Below are 19,063 nucleotides of genomic sequence, written 5' to 3'. Positions count from 1 at the left end.
GACTACATTTTTATATATATATATATATATATATATATATATATATTAAAAAATCATTTTCTTTTAACAAGTTTGCAAAAATCCCAAACCTCACAGAAAAAGAAATAATAAATAAACTCTGATCAACATTTTCTGAAGGTTAAGCATTTATATATATAAAAAAAAAAAAAATATGTCTAACACATGCATATATAGTGTTTAGATTCCCTGCAGCAGTTTAAGTTTGCTAATGCTTTGATTTAGTTTGGCAGAATCTGTAGTTCTGTGGCACTTTCACACTTAGCCCTAATGATTAATTTAGAATGTTTTTTTTTGCCACATTTGCCCTCTGGCCCTTCTTTTCTTGTTAATGAGGAGTGAAAAATAGTGAGAAAGGGAGGAAGCAAGAAGGAAGGATGCAGTTGCTGCAAGTAATATGGTGTGACATGATGGTTGTTCTCCTTTGATTCAGTATAAATTGGATTCTGCTTCTAACAAGATTTATCAATACCTGCAGACACTGTCATAGCTGCCAGTCAAATTCAGATACAACTTAAAGGGGTCATATGATGCTTTTTAAAGATCATTATTTTGTGTATTTGGTGTAACAGAACGCACACACACACACGCGCGCGCACACACACACAATGCGCAAAACTCCGCATTTGAACTGTCAATAGCAAATACTTAATCTAATAACAAAACAGAAGCTGATTCAGAAGCGGCAGATTGTCATAGCAAAGTCAGAATTACCTCCTCTCCTAGGTTCACGAAACGGTCGTCCATAAAATGCATTGCTGTTCTGTTGTAAGTGATCTTAAAGATTCCTAAATGCATCTACTTTCGGAAGGCCAAATAAAGTGCTTTTGCTTTCGCCTAGAAACACACAGCGTCTCCCTGACATGGCTGCTTCAACACTAACTGCGGTTACTGAAACCACGCCTTCTTTCTTTGCGTGCACATTTGGGCGGCATTATACTAATATTTCCACATAGGGACCTAGATATGTGGGGGCGTGTTAGAACGAGCCGTTTTAGGGGGGCGTGGCAGAGTCTTAACTTTGATAAAGAATATCTCTTTGGTTTTGAGACTTTAGTCGTTGCAACTTCAGGGAGCTTATCTATGCACAATCAGCTTGTAACACTCCAAAGAGAAAGGAAAACTTGAAATCGCATCATATGACATTTTTGAGTGGAATACCACACATAAAACTTGGAAACTTTAGATGATTTTCCCCTCCAGATTTGCCTGTGATGCATACATACATTTCTATCTAGGAGCAGATGAAACAGTAAAGGCATGTCTTTTTAAGATGAGGACCCTTGAAGTGCTTAACTAGATCAAATGAAATCCATAGCGATGGAATGGCTAGAATTGAAAAGGCACATTTAAATAAAGGATAACAAATAAGAGATTCTTTTTTTATCAAGCTCCCATTTGCATGGATGCTTTATAACATGAAACGTCAGAGTGCAGTGAAGAGTCAGTAGAGAGTTGGAGGTTGAATCGGATTGTAACGGTCAGTGGCAGTTCTGACATTATGCTGGTGTTATTTTCAAAGTTCTAAGTCCTTCATCTCTACTATACAGATCAAAGGCTCGTGGTCTGGAAAGAACCGTGTGCAGAACCCATACAGCCATAAGAACATCATTGAGAACTGCTGTGAGGTTCTGTGCGGCCCTACTTACCCCAGGTAGGAACATTTAATGTAGTTTTGCTTGTATACAGGGGTGCCACAAAGTGGTGTGGCATTGCATAAGATGACAAACTTTGAAAACCTGCCATGTGGTTTGATATTTTGTTATATGTAATTCAGGAAAATGCTGAATGATCACAGGATCATATAACGCTGTCTTTCTCTGTCCTGCTAGTGTGTTGGATAGAAGAGGGGTGATGCTGGAAGACTCGACTAGCCCCACCCCCTCTGATGCGTCTGCTGCTTCCACCCATAAGAGCAGCAACCCTGTTTCACAAACCACAGTAAGACAGCATTTTTTAATGAGTGTTTGAGTGAACGAGTGAGTGTTCATTTGGCTGAAATATTGCTGGCTACCGTACTGTGCGTTGAGTAGTGAGTCTGCAAGAAAGATCCTAAATCAATTACCCTAAGAGCTGAGAGTGTTAGAAGGCCAGGAAAAAGAACCATGTGGAGTAAATGAATGCATTAAGCGACAATACACAGGATCATGGATATTTATATGTAACTTGTTATACAGTGTGTGTGTGTGTGTGTGTGTATGTGTATGTGTATATAATGTGTGTGTATATTTGAAAATGTGTGTATAAACTGAAATTAAGAGTATATTACATTTTAAAATGCTCAATCAGATTAGTTACTTTTTATGAATTACAAAATCACATGATTTGGGTGAAAAAAAGTACCTCAAGCAATTAGACAATGTATGAATAATAACATATAAAAAAAACAATAAAAATAACATTTTAATTAAAATGTATAGAATAAATCTTTATTTTTGTTACTAGTACTAATAATCCTAAAATAAATTCAAAATAATAGTTATTTTTGAATTATATTATGTTCTCCCACAGAACTATTTAAACTCTTTTTTTTTATTTTTTTTATCTTTTTTATTTTATTTTCTTCTCTTTCAACTAATGTTACACTGACGGTGTTTTGCATAATTATCATAATTATCATTATCCTTCTCTCTCTTGTATTAAGACACCTAAGCTTGAAGATTTTTGTTAAACAAAACAAAATTGAAATCTTTCCAAGTTCCCTCTGAACCCTGCTAAGCACCCACTGGGTACATGTACCCCTGTTTAGGAATGACAGCACTGACACTCCTTGACTGCTAACGATGTGTTTGCACTTCCTGCAGAAATCCTCAGCTCCCCTGATTCCCAATGAACATACCCCTGATGAAGCCAAGCCCAGCATTGGTGCAGGCACCCAGAAGAGCACCAGCTCCCCTAAAGAAGAGAAACCCCCCTCGCCAACATCCCCTAATGCTGTCGCCCCTGCAGTCATCAAAGAGTCGGCCCACTAGCTTTGAAAAAGCCTTCTTCTGCAGACTTCTCTCAACCCTCTGAATGTGCTCACTTAAAGGGACACACACAGAAAACTTGTGACTCGTTCAGAGCAGTGGTCTGTGTTCTCTGATACTCTTTCTCAGAACGGGACCCCTTCTGCCTGGATCCTGCGCTAGCACTCGAGACAAGTTCTGGAGGTCTTGAGACTCTCCTCTCTGAATCACAGCATGATGAAACTCACAATGAGGGAAATGGGGAGCCACAGACTGAATCGAATGAGAATGGGCTACCCTGAAGCATAATGAGGACATTATTTCCCTCGTAAGAGCTCGTAAAATGTTCGGTTGTTTTTTCAGTGTCATTACCCGTTTCTGTATAGCCTGCCTCCATTATTCCTAAGCATTTGTGTGCCCTGTAAAACCCATTACTAGCTTCTATAGTAGTTGTGCAAAATGCCCTTTGTATTAGACTTCTTTGTTTTCAAAGTGTGATAAGGAAAAGTGCTTTAGCCATAAACTTACATTTAGGCCCAACAAAACTGCTTTATTCTGATGACGGGGCCATTTGGATAAGCTTAGTAAGTCAGTTATAAATCTCATTCAACTCGATGTCAAAACAGAAAGTTAAGCTCAGACTTGATTTTACAATCAGCATGGATGGTAGAAAGCAGAGGCTGTAAGATGTTTGTGTCAGTGAGTACAGGCCGATCTGCATCAGTAAGAGTGCCTTATCTATGCTCTACCATTATATCTACAGAGGACTCCATAATGCCCTAAATCTACTCATACCTGTAAGTTAATCAACTTCATTTTTATACGACGCTAACGATCTGTCAGAATGCAAAAAAGCCATGGAGTAAATGTACATCATGTAAAAATGACTGAGAAGCTGCAAATACCTTATAAGTGGAAAAGCATGCCTGATTTATGACTATTATTTTGATCTTATTTAACAAGGTTTTTCCACATCCACCTGACATATGAGCAAACTTTCCTTTTTTCCTTTTCACTAAGAGTCAGATATTACTACTCAAGGCAAAAGTAAATGGAAGATAGTTTAATTTACATCTTTCCTGAGTCTAGGCATGGAAAAGTCCAGTCGACCAATTCTCCTTCAGTGTCATTTAAGCATGCTTTTGCATTCAATTTGCATTCAATTAAGAAATTGTGCTTGTTTTTCTTTTTCCACTTTCTTTTCACCATGTTTAAGGTAGCAAAGCTTGCCCCAGTGTATAAGCGAATGTGTATTGTAGTCACCGTTACTAATTTCACTGTAGTATGTTGAAGGCCACTTGTAAGGGAACACTTTATGGACAGACCTACAGATATCAGGGACCTATGGACTCGTATATTTTTACATGAATTCTCATAGCCAGCTACACATTTGTTTCAGAGAAGTAAACAGGGGCAGTATTGTTGTGTGGAAAGTTTAGAAGTGAACCAAGAACTTTGTCTCCGTTTGATTCATTTGGAACAGCCAGCTTTATAATGTTGCCAGTTCAGTGCCATCTCACAGCAGTTTCAAGTATATAAGATGGAATATTTATGAGATTGATTGGTTTGATTGTTATTTCCTTTACTGATGTTGAAGAATGTGTTGAGGGTAAAAGTCCTTTATTGCAGGAAATGTAGTTCTTCAGAAACCAACAGACTGTGCTTCTATCAGATCATGTTTAAGTTACAGCAGATGGGATTTTTGTGAGTACTGTGGTGTGAACAATTGTGATGATTGATTGTGTGTGTATGGAAGATGTGAATATTAATTTGCTAGGCCGAAGGTAAATGGGAATGTGCTTAAAACTGCACTGAATGAATCCCACTTTTTTTACAATCATGAAACATGTCATAATATACTAATTTACTAAATGAGGTGCAACAAAATCAGAAACTTTAATGCCAAGTCGGTGTAATGTATAAGTTTGGAATATTAGCAAAAGATGGTCTGCTCTAGATATTTGGATGCGATGCATAACGTACACATTATACATCATCACGAATTGAGTTATGTTCACTTTGCTTGGTAATAACACTGTGATCATGTATATCCTCGTATTCTTCACTTTCTACTTATGAATTTGTGTGTATATGTATGTTCATTAAATTATATGGTATTATTACAATCTCTTTGTGGCGTAGTTTCTTTTTCTTCGAGAACACAGACAAAACTAGCAGAAAAAAAAACTGTGAAAGTATAGACATTAATATAAATGACAAACGGAAGGCTAAAACGGAATACAATCAAAACAACAATGGCTTTGAAAACATATTATAACAACTATTACCATAAACAGGAACCAAAACAGAAGCAAAATAAAACTGAACAATGTGCTTTTCCTCTTTCATGCCTGACAAAAAAAAAAAAAAAATTTTTGAGCGCACCAATTGTGTTACTCTATACATTCATTCCAGCAGAAACCATAGAACAGTAGTAAATAAAATGCTACTTCATAGCTAAAGGTATGATGATGAAACTTCTCAGATATTAGAGAATCACAGTTCGGTCATGCACATCAACGCTTTACCAGAAAAAATGGCTTAAATATTTAACCTAAGTGGAGTAAAATCAATATTTGGGGTACCAGCATTCTTCTTATTTTAAGATGTAATAACATAGCCGTAGGTTTAATCCATGGAATATGACTTCATGCAGTCTGTTTTTCAAAATCCTACAACTTTGTTTCAGTTTCCAGATTTTTTGGGTCTTCCTGAACAATAATCTCAGCGAGAATAAATGATGGTACCTTCAAGATCTCTATACCATCTTCTAAGAAGACCTATTGGCTTCTGTAGTATGGGCTGTGCATATCAAAGTTTTTTTTCATGAATTTAATCCAGCACGTGGATATGACACTCTCCATCAGAGAGATCAAAAGAACATTCTGGTGGCTTCACTCTGTTGGGCTCTCAGGACTCTCCTCCACCTTCATCTCCTCCAGTTGTTCCTGAATCGCATTGAGCTTTGTTTCTGTGTCCGGATCAGTCTCCGGCTCCGGTTGGGATTCCACCTGGGGCTCCTCACGTCCGTTTGCCAGGTTCTCTGTGCTTTCGTAACAACCCGAGTCCCGTGGCATTTCAGTCTTTTGCTCCTCTGCATCGGATTCGTCCTCCGCTGGAGAGCAGAAAGGATGTTAGTACATCAAACAGACTGCAAATTATAAATATATAATGAAACAAACAAGAAAAAAAAGGCTAGACTCGATGGTTCTTTAGTGGACTTACAGTCGTGAAACAATTCTGTTGCTTTCAGTATCTTCACACGTTGCTCGGGGTCAGTAATGTTTAGTTCGTTCATATGGGACTCCTTCAGACCTCTGAAATCCTCCAAACTCTGGAAGCCGTGCATGGACAGGAGAGATCCCAGCTCCTGAGCAAACAATGAAATCAGTCAGATCAGATCCTATTGTACTGTGATGTAATGGCCCACATGTTTAAGAGAAAGTAACTTGAGGCTTACAGTTAGGCCTATTCTCTCCAGAACTTCCTCCAAGGTTTGTGGTTTGGACTTGTTCTTGCGTCCTTGACTCCGGCATCGCTTCCTCTTTGGTGGTGTGTCCTCCTCTGGTAGTATTGTGACGTAGATGAATTTAAAGGAGCCCACTTTGTTGTTGAGTTTACCAGTCCAGGTGCCTACTGGTGGTTTCTCAATGATCTGGATGATGTCTCCTTTCTGTGTGTTTTGTAAAATGTCAGTGCACTACATACAATATACATGCTGCACACACTAATTTTTTTAACCCCTTCAGACCTGAATTTTTTTCACGGAACAAAATGTTTTTTAATCCACTTGATATTTGCTCTTCTCCAATATAGAAACAAGTCTAAAAAAAACAGGATTTGTGCCAACTAATTTTTAAATTTGTTACATTAAGTGCTTGCTTTTCTTATATAGGCTGCTAGTATGTTAGCTTATTTAGAAAATAAAAACTAAAATAAAAATTAGAAATCAGAAAAATTTAATCTGTTACATTAAGTGTTTTTTTTAGGTAGTTTGTTAGTTTACTTAGGAAAATAAAATAAACCAAACTGCTAAAGTAAAATAAAATAATAAACATTTATAGCAATATTTATGGGACTGAGATATTTTAACAGGATTTTAAATGTAACATTTTATAATAGGGTTCAATTAATTTATATTAATCAATGCATTAGGTATCACTAACAAATAATTTGACAGCATTTATTAATATAGTTTAATGTTAATTTATAAATGCAATTAACCCAAAACATTACTGCTCTAGAGGAGATCTGCATGGAGGAATGGGCCAAAATACCAGCAACAGCGTGTGACAACCTTGTGAAGACTTACAGAAAACGTTTGACCTCTGTCATTGCCACCAAAGGGTATATAACAAAGTATTGAGATGCAATTTTGTTATTGACCAAATACTTATTTTCCACCTTAATTTGCAAATAAATTCTTTAAAAATCCTACAATGTGATTTTCTGGATTTTTTTTTCTCATTTTGTCTCTCATAGTTGAGGTATACCTATGATGAAAATTACAGGCCTCTCTCATCTTTTTAAGTGGGAGAACTTGCACAATTGGTGGCTGACTAAATACTTTTTTTCCCCACTGTATAATTGATCAAATTGGATGTGGAAATACTAAAACATCTGAAATGATAAAAAAATATATTTTATGTAGCGATTAACATTAACCAAGGTTAATAAGTGTTTATTGTTAATTCATCATTGACTCTATTGTACTTTAGACTTTCAACTCACCCCCTCTGCAAGGGCTTTCTGTACCATCTTGGAGGTTTTACGGGTCATTGTGCGAGTTATGACATTTCTCCATTTCTTTCCCAGTTTCCCGTTACTTTTCCCTGAATCCTCCGGTGGTGCATCCTCCAGCTGCTGAAAGAAATTTCACAAAAAATTATGCTGTTTTTACTGAGCAACTAATTTTGTCCTCTCGACTCATCAAACTTCCTCTTGTCTAAAAAGGTCTACAGGCAATGAATAATTGTTGCTATGCTGCTGGCCCTCATAGACTTGTTGTCCTGGCTCCATCATTAAAGAAACTGAGTCAGACTTCTGTTAGAACTTACTGCCTTGATTTACCTCAAGTAACCTTTGTGTTTTTAATTACTGATTGCAGAACTCTTTGATGTGTTTTTCATAACCCATTTGTAATGTGCCCTGTTATGTTCAGAGGTTTGCCCTGGCCGAGCTGAATCAGCGCGTATTTGTTTGTGACATAACCTCATTATGAGCAGTGTTAGTTTTAAAGCGATGGGCCCCTGTTCTCAAGAGGATTTCCAGTAAAGTCTGTGACAGCGGTTTTTGTGTCTCTAGCCACAGTGAGTCAGTGTGACTCCTCCTCTCTGAGCTCTGAGAGAAATGTCACAGGCTCTTCCTTTTAGGACAACATGTGCTGTTATCAAAGAAAAAAACAACAACAAAAGTACCTGTCGACGTCAAGGGGATTTTACATTTGTCTGTTACATTACTTTTGTGTTTATACCTCAGCACTTCAGGTAACTCTTGCACAGAAAGCTATCCCATGCCATTCAACACTTTCGATATTGAACAGGAGACTGTTTTAACAACCAAAAAATATATTAATATTTATTAAATTATGAATGAATCAGAAACAAATTTTTGATTAATTAATTTGTTTGTTAAAACAATGTTTTATTTGAAAAATATATACACATAAAAGAAAAAAAAAAAAAGAAAAAAAAAGAAGTCTCTTATCCTCACCAAGGCAGCAATTAGTTAATCAAAAATACAGTAAAAATTTAGTATTGTACAATATTATTACAATTTAAAATAACTGTTTTCTATTTGAATATATTTTAAAGTGTAATTTATTCCTGTGATGGCAAAGCTGATTCTCATTCCTCATTCTAATATGCTGATTCGCTGGCCAAGAATTTTTTTTTTAATTCTCAATATTTTTATTATTTTTTATTATTATCAAAATATATTATCAATATGTTGTGCTGCTTAATATTTTTGTGGAAAAAAACATGATACATCGTTTTCAGGATTCTATAAGGTTTCACAGAACAGCATTTATTTGAAATCTTTTGTAAGATTTTGTAAAATCATTTTTATGTCCTTAATAAAAATATATATATCTTGTTGACCCCAAAACTTTTGAACTGCAATGTATATAAACATAAATTAAGAGTTCATTTGCAAAAACAGATAACTGTTGTTTAAATGTCTAAAAATCATGTTTTTTTTTATCCTGCATTCCAATTAATATAAATCAAACTGCAGTTGGGTTGTTTTTATTAAATAATAATAACTAAAAGAAATACAGCAAACTAACACAATAAAGATGACAATAAAAAAAAGCATGATTTATGAAAATTTATAAAAATGGAGTTATCTGTTTTTGCAAAAAAACTCTTCAAATATAAATATAAATGTGCACAAATGCATCACAGTTGCTCTGCATAAAATAGCACAATTGTCTACTTCTCTGAAAAGCAGACAGAAGGCTAAGCAGGCTCTTTGCTTGGATGGCTCATGAAAGGATGACATCCTGTCTAGATATTTTTAAAACTGTGTGGCTTTCAAATGAAACTGTTATTAAGCATCATTCTGGCAGTTTGGGTTAAGGTTAACTGTGACTTGGCTGTTGTTTTTTCGACACAACTTCACACTATCCAATATTTTGATAATCATGAGACAGTAGTACGTTGGTGCTTGAGTATGGCAAGTTCATCTCTATAGTCAAACGGATAGTTCACCAAAACTGAACATTGTGTCATGATTTACTCACCCTCAGGTTGTTCCAAACGTTCCAAAAAAAGATATTTTGAAAAATGTTGGTAACCAAACAGCTGATGGAATCATTTGACTTCCAACGTATTTTTTCCATTCTTTGCCAGTCAACTGACAACTGTTTGGTCACCAACATTCTTCAAAATATCTTCTTCTGTGTTCAACAGCTGAAAAGAACTCGCACATGTTTGGAACCTGTAGGGAGGTACGTAAATGACAGAATTGTCATTTTTCGGTGAACCATTTCTTTAAGAAACTACTGCACGTACCGTTTCATCCAGTGTAGCCTCAGAGCTCACTATGGGTGCCGACGGCTTTGGCTTCATGAAGTCTTTGAAGCTGCTGGACCTTTGCAGAGTCAGCTATAAACACAGAACAGTTTCTAATGAGACTAATTAAAGTCACCATAAAGTACAGTATTCAGATTATAGACAGACAGATTATTGCCATGATTCCTGACCCAACTGGACTTATGGTTGAATGCAGAGTCATCCAGCATTATGCTGATGTAATTTAATCTCTATGCATCATGAACAAATCCAGTTTGCTTTAACTGATAGCTCATGTTATAATGGCCATTAAATGTTATTGGAATTCCACAAGCATATATCCTGATCAATATTTGGAGGCATTATCGGGCCTTTAGAGTAACATTTGAGCTGAAGAATCCACATTATCCTTTTCAGATCCATTGACCAGATGAAATTATAAGAATTGATAACACTTGCTTCAACTCATGAGTGTTTTGTAGGGTGGAAAAACCTTTGAACTGTTCACGAAAAATAAGCTTTCATAGGTTTTCACAGATAGGAAAATGTGTCTGGTGACACTTTGTCAATGTAACATCTCAATGTAATTTATTACAACAGTAATAACTGTCATAAATCAGTCTAATCTTTCTACTACAAAGGGCCAAAAATTCGGTTTTATTCTGTTATGGTACAGTGGGCCAAATCAAAGTCATAATGAACTAACTTTGGCCTGGTTTGTGCACCGCTGATCTATATGATAAAGTAATTCCCTTTTATGGGATGCTCATTTGTATTATTAATACTGATGCATTTAAACTTTAAAATACACTGTATTGCAAAGTGTGGCTTGAAGCAGAGTAGTTTCATTCAAGAATAAGACTTTTTTTTAAATTAATGCTTGTCATTCAGTGTGGGTTGTGTGGGCTGTTGTGCATCTTTGTTCCAATTTGACGTTTTTCTCTTATCACAACCTTTCACTGTGCCACTTTACTTTAGCACAGGAAGTGGGTATGTCACAGTCAACATTCAGCCAATCCCTGCAGAGCTGTGCACTATCTAGCCAACACACGACATACTGCAATCTGCTAAGCCAACTAAATGCAGAGAGATTGTTCAGCCGGTAAATACTGGTAAAATGACCTGCTGTCAAACTATCATTGCACAAACCTTCCCTATAAATTTCCCCCAACACAGTGACAACATTCTGCATCATAATGAGATGTTGAAATATATTTTTGACAGATCTCGGCAGAAATGATTACTCATTATCTAAAGCATGACCAAAGAGGAAACTGCAACATTTGAGATGATGTGGAAAAGTATTTTCATTTACACCATGGTAATGCATGTCAACTCTATGCTACATCCTGTGCTCTGGATAAGGCTATGAGATAGGCATTGGTTAAGACATAAATAAAAGACATCAAAATAACCATAATGCACAACAGCAAGATTATCAGATCTCGCTTTGCTTGGGTTCCGTGCATTTACAAAGCACCTGCAGTTTCACAGAGGAGAAATATCGAAACTGTTGGTTGTTCCACGCAAGATGTGAATCAAATGGAAAATAAGAGTAATGCTGTAGAAGCAGTTAACCACTGATTGAGAAGTGAAGCGGGCTGTGAAGACCTACGTAAACGTCACTTTGAATTGAGGAGCTGCGTTTGGATGCTTTGTTCTGATGAAGTATGAACTGCTTCAGGATGTGTGGTACGGTCTGCTGTCTCTCTACAGGAACTGCTGCACAACCATGCATTTAACCCAGAACAATAATAGAGTTTCAGTTCTTACAGGTCTGAAGTCAAACAGGACAAATTACAATAGGATTATTATTCATGTAGATGAATGAAAAACAATCAAAAAATCCACTCCAAGTACTGTTGATTGAACAGTTAGCAAATAAACCACATGTGTTCTGGCACAATGCATTTGTTTAATTTACCTTTTGCTTTTTAAACAGCATATTATGCGTGTTTGTGTTCCTTGAAGGAAACTTCCATCATTTCTACTCTTGCTTTAATTGTTCAAAACAGGGCCGCACATGCAGATTAATACACAAACTCCTACCTTCTTCTTTTGCACCTGGGGCTGCTCCTTTTCAGATGCGTTGGATGGTTTCCGTCGTAGCATCTTGATCCAGTAGTGGGTGGGCAATATTCTCCTGAGGACCACGACTATAGCTGTGGCAGTATGACTCTTGGCTGTGCTAAATTAACTGTCGGTCTTACTGCCACAGGGCCACTCACAGAGAGACAAAAGCCACCAGAGGAGGAAGAGGCAGAAGAAACGTTCTTCTCTGATCGCTGGAGTGGAGAACTAAACGCTTGAGGAAGTCACATGACTAGACAGGAACTTCTTTTTTTAAGAGGTGGTTTTGGTTGAAATGGTTCATATCAGATAAAAAAAACAAACCAGAGATAAAAAGATAAAATAAGACAACAACACAATTACCAGTTATTTATATATTCAGTGATACAGAACATTCTCAGCATGAAGATTTGTAATGGAGCTCAGATATGAGCATGAGGAATTATTATTATTATTATTATTTATTTTTTATTTCTTGAGATAAACAGTGAATTGAGTCTCTGACTCTAAATATTTAGAATATCTGATTTAGTTAAATATTCTTATATTTGTAAATCAAGTAACTTAATTTATACATATAGGCTAAATAAATAAATAAATGCTCAAGGCTGCATTTATTTGATCAAAAATACAGGGAAAAAAATTTAATATTGTGAAATATTATGATGTAAAATAACGTTTTTCTATTTTAATATACATTAAAATCGAATTTATTCCTGTGATACAAAGCTGAATTTTCAGTATCATTACTCCAGTCTTCAGTGTCACATGATCCTTCAGAAATCATTCTAATATGCTGATTTATTATCAGTGCTGGAAACTGTTGTGCTGCTTAATATTTTTTTTTGGAACCTGTGATACTTTTTTTTTCAGGATTCTTTGATGAATAAAAAGTTCAAAACAAAAGCATTTATTTAAAATAGAAATCTTTTCTAACAATATAGACTACCATTCAAAAGTTTGGGGTCAGTCAATTTTTATTACTTTTTTATTTTATTTTTTGAAAGAAATTAAAACTTTTATTCAGCAAGGATGTTAAATTGTTAAGAAGTGATAGCAAAAATTTGTATTGTTAGAAAACATTTATATTTTGAATAAATGCTGTTCTTTTGAACTTTTAATTCATCAAAGAATCCTGAAAAAAGTATCGCAGTTTCCAAAAAAATATTTGGCAGCACAACTGTTGCCAACATTGATCATTCTAATAATAAATCAGCATATTAGAATTATTTCTTAAGGATAATTTGACACTTTATACTGGAGTAATGGCTGATGGAAATTCAGCTTTACATCACAGAAATGAATTATATTTTAAAGAATATTAATATAGAAACCATTATTTTATATTGTAATAACATTTTGCAAGATTACAGTTTTTTCTGTATTTTTTATCAAATAAATGCAGCCTTGATGAGCATAAGAGACGTCTTTAAAAAAACATTACAAGTCTTACTGATCCCAAACTTTGGAGCGGTAGTGTATATTTTTGATATTTTAAAATATTACATTAAGTTGATCATTTAAGTTTTAATATCTGCAATTATTAGTCACAATAGGCCTATTTGTTTATTTGTAATACTAATGATTGTCAATTTTTTGTAGATTATTTGTTTATAACAAAAATAAAACATTAAATACAGCACAATTTTATATATAAATAACATTTTAACCACATACAGACAGAATATATATATATATATTAATGAATTATTTCTCTCTCTTTAATTATTATTATATCATATATTACCCATAACACATGGCAACTATCATTAACTATTATGATGCATCTAGCAACTGATTTGATAAAGTAAAAAAGTGTCCTGAGACCAAAGACTGACGTCTTTGCGTGTAAGTTTGCAGCCAGCTGGGATAAGACAATAGAGGAAGCGTGTGAGTTGCCAGAGTTATTTTTTATTTATTTTTTTAACACCACGTGGTAAGATGTCTGACAAAAATGAGCCTGTCATGAGTATGAAATATCTGAGCCAAAGAGGCCGGTGTTTACAACACATTTAAGCTGCCAGTAACATGTAGTACATGACTTTAGATGAGAACAGTATTTTGTGTTGTACAGCCAGCAGTCAAGCACAGTGACTACTTTAATGAGGTCATTGTTTTCAAAACCTCCTGTTGCGGCAGTTCCTCTTTATGTACGGTCACGCCATGCATAGAGCCTCGGCTAGCAAAGAAACTAATTACAAATATACAGTATCGCACCCATCAGTCCTGTTTTCGTGAAGATAAGGAACAATACTGAAAGTTGTTTTGAGCTGGAGGAGCCAAACAAAGAAGCGCAGAGAGAGAAAGAGCGAGTGAGCGGACGTCTCAGAAACCACACTCACACCTTACTGCGGTTCTGACGGAACTGTTGCCAAGCAACAGCAGCACCTCTGCAGGCATGAGAAATTCACATGCAGCAGTGCTACTGACAGCAGCTCGCTTCAGGCCTATTACAATAAAAGGGGAACGTAGAAGCTGCTTCTCAGAAAATGCTGTTAAGATGTGTGTCTGCTCTGATAGCTGTGTGAAAGATAGGATTCGCTTTCATGCTGTCATGTCAGTTTCAGTGCCCTAAACCATGCCCAGCTCTAAAAGCAACACACCCATGTGAAACAAACAAACGGCCATGACACGTTGTGCCAATATTTTAGAAAGGAGTGCTCATGAGTCATTTTTACAAGTAACAAAAAACGGGATCCGTGGATAGCTTGATTTATGTTTTTAAATGACTGCTGATGGTATTTAAATAAAATGATTACAATTGACATATTAATTCAGATAAATGTGAATTTGTGGCATTGATAAAAGATGAAGCAATGACAATGATATTTGGCTTTGGCTTAATGGAGAAATACCAACACGAGAATAAAAGGATATAGTAATGTTAGAAACATTAAAAATCTGCCAGCTGAATAAATGACTGATGACTACAAGATGATTTATGTCAAGTATTTAGCTCTAGTTTTGCAGTTCGGAGTTCAGTGGCTAATATTTTTGGATTCTGACATCCATATGTCCATGTCACATCAAAACTACAATGAGCCAGTCTCATTACTGAACATTATTGAAGTTGTTACCTCCACATAAAATGTTATAATAAAAAAATATTTTCAGCTGTTCTTTTTTTAAACATATTGCGCAGGTGATGCCAGGGGCATCGCTAAAGCCTTTTTACTGGGTCACGAGCCTCAGTGAAATATTGCTGTGCCCCAGAAAATATTACTGATAAATCCTTGTGTCAATGGGATTAATGTATACTGTCCAATCATTTTCTCTGATAATATTTCAGCAATTAAGTCGTATGTTTGTTCCATCCACTGTTTACAATCAGAACTAGTGATGCCAGATATGCAAATGAATCACTTTTTTGATCTAATTGTTCAAACAGATTTGTAAAAAGGTCTGAAGTGATTCGCGATTCATTTGATTTATTCAGACAGTTCACTCAACCACTGGGTCGTTTGCAGCGGTTTGGCACACCGCAACAGTAATGATTTAAAAGTCCGTTATTTCTATCTTTTGCTGTAGTATGTCTGTAGGAAATATGTGACCCTGGAACACAAAACCAATTTTTTGAAATTGAGATTTATACATCACCTGAAAGCAAGCTGAATAAATAAGCTTCCCATTGAAGTATGGTGTGTTATGATATGACAACATTTGGCCGAGATACAACTATTTGAAAATCTGGAATCTGAGAGTGCAAAAAAATCAATATACTGAGAAAATTGCCTTTAAAGTTGTCCAAATGAAGTTCTTAGCAATGCATATTACTAATCAAAAATTAAGTTTTGATATATTTACGGTAGGAAATTTACAAAATATCTTCATGGAACATGATCTTTACTTAATATCCTAATGATTTTTGGCATAAAGAAAAATCGATAATCTTGACCCATACAATGTTTTTTTGGCTGTTGCTACACACTAAAAAATGCTGGGTTAAAAAGGGACAAACCCAGCTATTGGGTTGTTTTGACCCAGCGGTTGGGTTGTTTTGAACCCAGCATTTTTTAGCAGATTAGAGATTGTACACATTTTGAGAGTGTACAAGTATACCCAAGCGATTTAAGACTGGTTTTGTGCTCCAGGGTCACATATCAGTTTACATTTCCAAACATTAATTTTGCCATTAATTGTAATAATCCAGTGAGATTTGTGTCTGACAACAGCCAGTGCTCCACACAGAGATCTGATCTCATCATCATCAGTCTGTCTGGAATGACATGAAGAAACAGAGCAAACTGAGACAGACTCAATCCAGAAAAACTGTGGCAACGTCTCCAAGATGCTTCAAGAAAAGTTAAGTATGAGATCTTAGAAAACAGAACACATAGGCTGCATCTTAAAGCTGAAAAATGCTGCCTACACAGGCAGGATAAGGAGGTACGAGGACATCAAGGCATCCAATGATCGTGTCACATCCTGTTTACTGAGATACTTTCATATGAGCGATTTTTGAAAGCAGCATAGAATGGAAATCACAGGTTTGTAGGTATATAGGCAATGAAGGATACATCTGTGACAGTTAAGCTTCCAGTGAGATTTGTGTCTGACAACAGCCAGTGCTCCACACAGAGATCTGATCTCATCATCATCAGTCTGTCTGGAATGACATGAAGAAACAGAGCAAACTGAGACAGACTCAATCCAGAAAAACTGTGGCAACGTCTCCAAGATGCTTCAAGAAAAGTTAAGTATGAGATCTTAGAAAACAGAACACATAGGCTGCATCTTAAAGCTGAAAAATGCTGCCTACACAGGCAGGATAAGGAGGTACGAGGACATCAAGGCATCCAATGATCGTGTCACATCCTGTTTACTGAGATACTTTCATATGAGCGATTTTTGAAATCAGCATAGATGTATCCTTCATTGCCTATATACCTACAAACCTGTGATTTCCATTCTGTGACAGTTAAGCTAAAAAAAAAATTAAAAAAATAAAAGCTGCGGTTGGTTTTAATGCAAGTTCTAGCGAGAAATTTGTATTACTGTAATAAAATATTATTACTGAAGTTCTCTGTATTTTCATGTGGATCATCAGACTGTTATTCTGCCTTAGAAGTCAGTTTGAAATCTGTTTTGTGAGGAAACTTTACATGCAAACGCTGCCTGCAAGTCATTGCCTCATTGCCTGCCTAAGCTTTTGGACGCAGTCATAGATAAACCAAAAGTAGTGGAGATACTGTAGTTATCTTACTTTAATAAACTATAAATAAACAATGATTGTCTTAAAATAATATATTCACACATTCACATGCAATGAATCATTTTTAAATCTTAATATTGTCTTTCTTAATTAAACCTACAACTTTGGTCATAAAATACATTATAATATACTAACAGTTGAAACATAGGACAAATCCTAATGAGGCATTATATCCACTCAAAATGACTTGTAAAAAATAACTGGATAAAAGAGAATAATTAAGAGAAAGAAAGAACACTGTATAATAGACAGCTTAATTTAAGTATGCAACATTGGAGCTTTTCTGTTTGTACCTGAAAGTGAGTTTGTCACCCCAGCCCACAATGGGAGCAGAGGCAGTACTGAACGCTGTGAAGTGGGTTACACTCTTCAGTGCTTGTTTTACAGCAGGTTATGCAGTAAAACAGAGGGCAGCACTGTTACTAGCAGTGTGATTGAGGAGATGACAGCTGAAGCTCCAGCTGTAAGGAAGGGTGCTGTATGCTTCATCATCCAGTCATACTCCTCCTTCAGCCCCTGCCTCTCCAGCTCGCGACCCACCACGCTCTGGATGGTCTCATAGTATTTGTTCAGCCAGTGCAGCTATAAGTCAACAACAAATAAAATGCTGTCAGTAAGGGATTTCTGTTTTGTCATAAATGAAAATAAGGCCATTTTCAGCTAACCCACAACCCCCCTCCCAAGACGTATTTCAAGTGAAGAGCGTCAGTGGGCACACTTTCAAAGGAAACCAACACTAGAAAATAACTTATATTTAAACACACTAAGCTGTGTCCCCTCAAAATAACTCAACACACAGCCATTAATGTCTAAACCGCTGGCCACAAAAGTGAGTACACCCCTAAGTGAAAATTTCCAAATTGGGCCCAATTAGCCATTTTCTCTCCCCGGTGTCATGTGACTCATTAGTGTTACAAGGTCTCAGGTGTGAATGGGGAGCAGGTGTGTTAAATTTGGTGTTATCGCTCTCACTCTCTCATACTGGTCACTGGAAGTTCAACATGGCACCTCATGGCAAAGAACTCTCTGAGGATCTGAAAAAAAGAATTGTTGCTCTACATAAAGATGGTGTAGGCTATAAGAAGATGGCCAAGACCCTGAAACTGAGCTGCAGCACGGTGGCCAAGACCATACAGCGGTTTAACAGGATAGGTTCCACTCAGAACAGGCCTCGCCATGGTTGACCAAAGTTGAGGTTGTGTTTGGGAAATAGACGTATGAGTGCTGCTAGCATTGCTGCAGAGGTTGAAGGGGTGGGGGGTCAGCCTGTCAGTGCTCAGACCATACACCGCACACTGCATCAAATTGGTAAGCATGGCTGTCGTCCCAGAAAGAAGCCTCTTCTAAAGATGATGCACAAGAAAGCCCGCAAACAGTTTGCTGAAGACAAGCAGACTAAGGACATGGATTACTAGAACCATGTCCTGTGGTCTGATGAGACCAAGATAAACTTATTTGGTTCAGATGGTGTCAAGCGTGTGTGGCAGCAACCAGGTGAGGAGTACAAAGACAACTGTGTCTTGCCTACAGTCAAGCATGGTGGTGAGAGTGTCATGGTCCGGGGCTGCATGAGTGCTGCCGGCACTGGGGAGCTACAGTTCATTGAGGGAACCATGAATGCCAACATGCACTGTGACATACTGAAGCAGAGCATGATCCCGTCCCTTCGGAGACTGGGCCACAGGGCAGTATACCAACATGATAACGACCCCAAACACACTTCCAAGACGACCATTGCCTTGCTAAAGAAGCTGAGGGTAAAGGTGATGGATTGGCCAAGCATGTCTCCAGACCTAAAC

The 19,063-nt window shown here is 36.6% G+C and overlaps 3 protein-coding genes across 3 annotated transcripts in view; 1 reads left to right on the top strand and 2 right to left on the bottom strand.

Annotated features, from left to right (window-relative positions):
* Nucleotides 1-4,488, top strand: part of LOC107550726 (palmitoyltransferase ZDHHC9-like) — a 17,237-nt gene extending 12,749 nt beyond the window's left edge. The window contains exons 9-11 of the mRNA XM_016232089.1: nt 1,569-1,672; nt 1,851-1,959; nt 2,823-4,488. Coding sequence (XP_016087575.1) covers nt 1,569-1,672; nt 1,851-1,959; nt 2,823-2,990 — 381 coding nt within the window. The 3' untranslated portion in view covers nt 2,991-4,488. The remainder of the gene's footprint in view (nt 1-1,568; nt 1,673-1,850; nt 1,960-2,822) is intronic.
* An 83-nt stretch (nt 4,489-4,571) lies between these two features.
* LOC107550725 (SAM and SH3 domain-containing protein 3-like) lies at nt 4,572-12,264 on the bottom strand. Its single transcript, XM_016232088.1, has 6 exons — nt 12,032-12,264; nt 9,983-10,075; nt 7,698-7,829; nt 6,427-6,666; nt 6,192-6,336; nt 4,572-6,081 (listed from the first exon to the last, which is right to left on the bottom strand). The coding sequence occupies exons 1-6, from the start codon at nt 12,092-12,094 to the stop codon at nt 5,861-5,863; spliced, it is 894 nt and encodes a 297-aa protein (XP_016087574.1). The 5' UTR covers nt 12,095-12,264; the 3' UTR covers nt 4,572-5,860.
* A 5,208-nt stretch (nt 12,265-17,472) lies between these two features.
* Nucleotides 17,473-19,063, bottom strand: part of LOC107550741 (xaa-Pro aminopeptidase 2-like) — a 9,898-nt gene continuing 8,307 nt past the window's right edge. The window contains exon 19 of the mRNA XM_016232107.1: nt 17,473-17,846. Within this exon, the coding sequence (XP_016087593.1) occupies nt 17,646-17,846 (201 nt within the window). The 3' untranslated portion in view covers nt 17,473-17,645. The remainder of the gene's footprint in view (nt 17,847-19,063) is intronic.

The sequence above is a fragment of the Sinocyclocheilus grahami genome, unplaced genomic scaffold (assembly GCF_001515645.1).
Source record: "Sinocyclocheilus grahami isolate Dianchi unplaced genomic scaffold, SAMN03320097.WGS_v1.1 scaffold407.1, whole genome shotgun sequence".
Lineage (NCBI taxonomy): Eukaryota > Metazoa > Chordata > Actinopteri > Cypriniformes > Cyprinidae > Sinocyclocheilus > Sinocyclocheilus grahami.
This window is presented reverse-complemented; position numbering and strand designations above follow the sequence as displayed.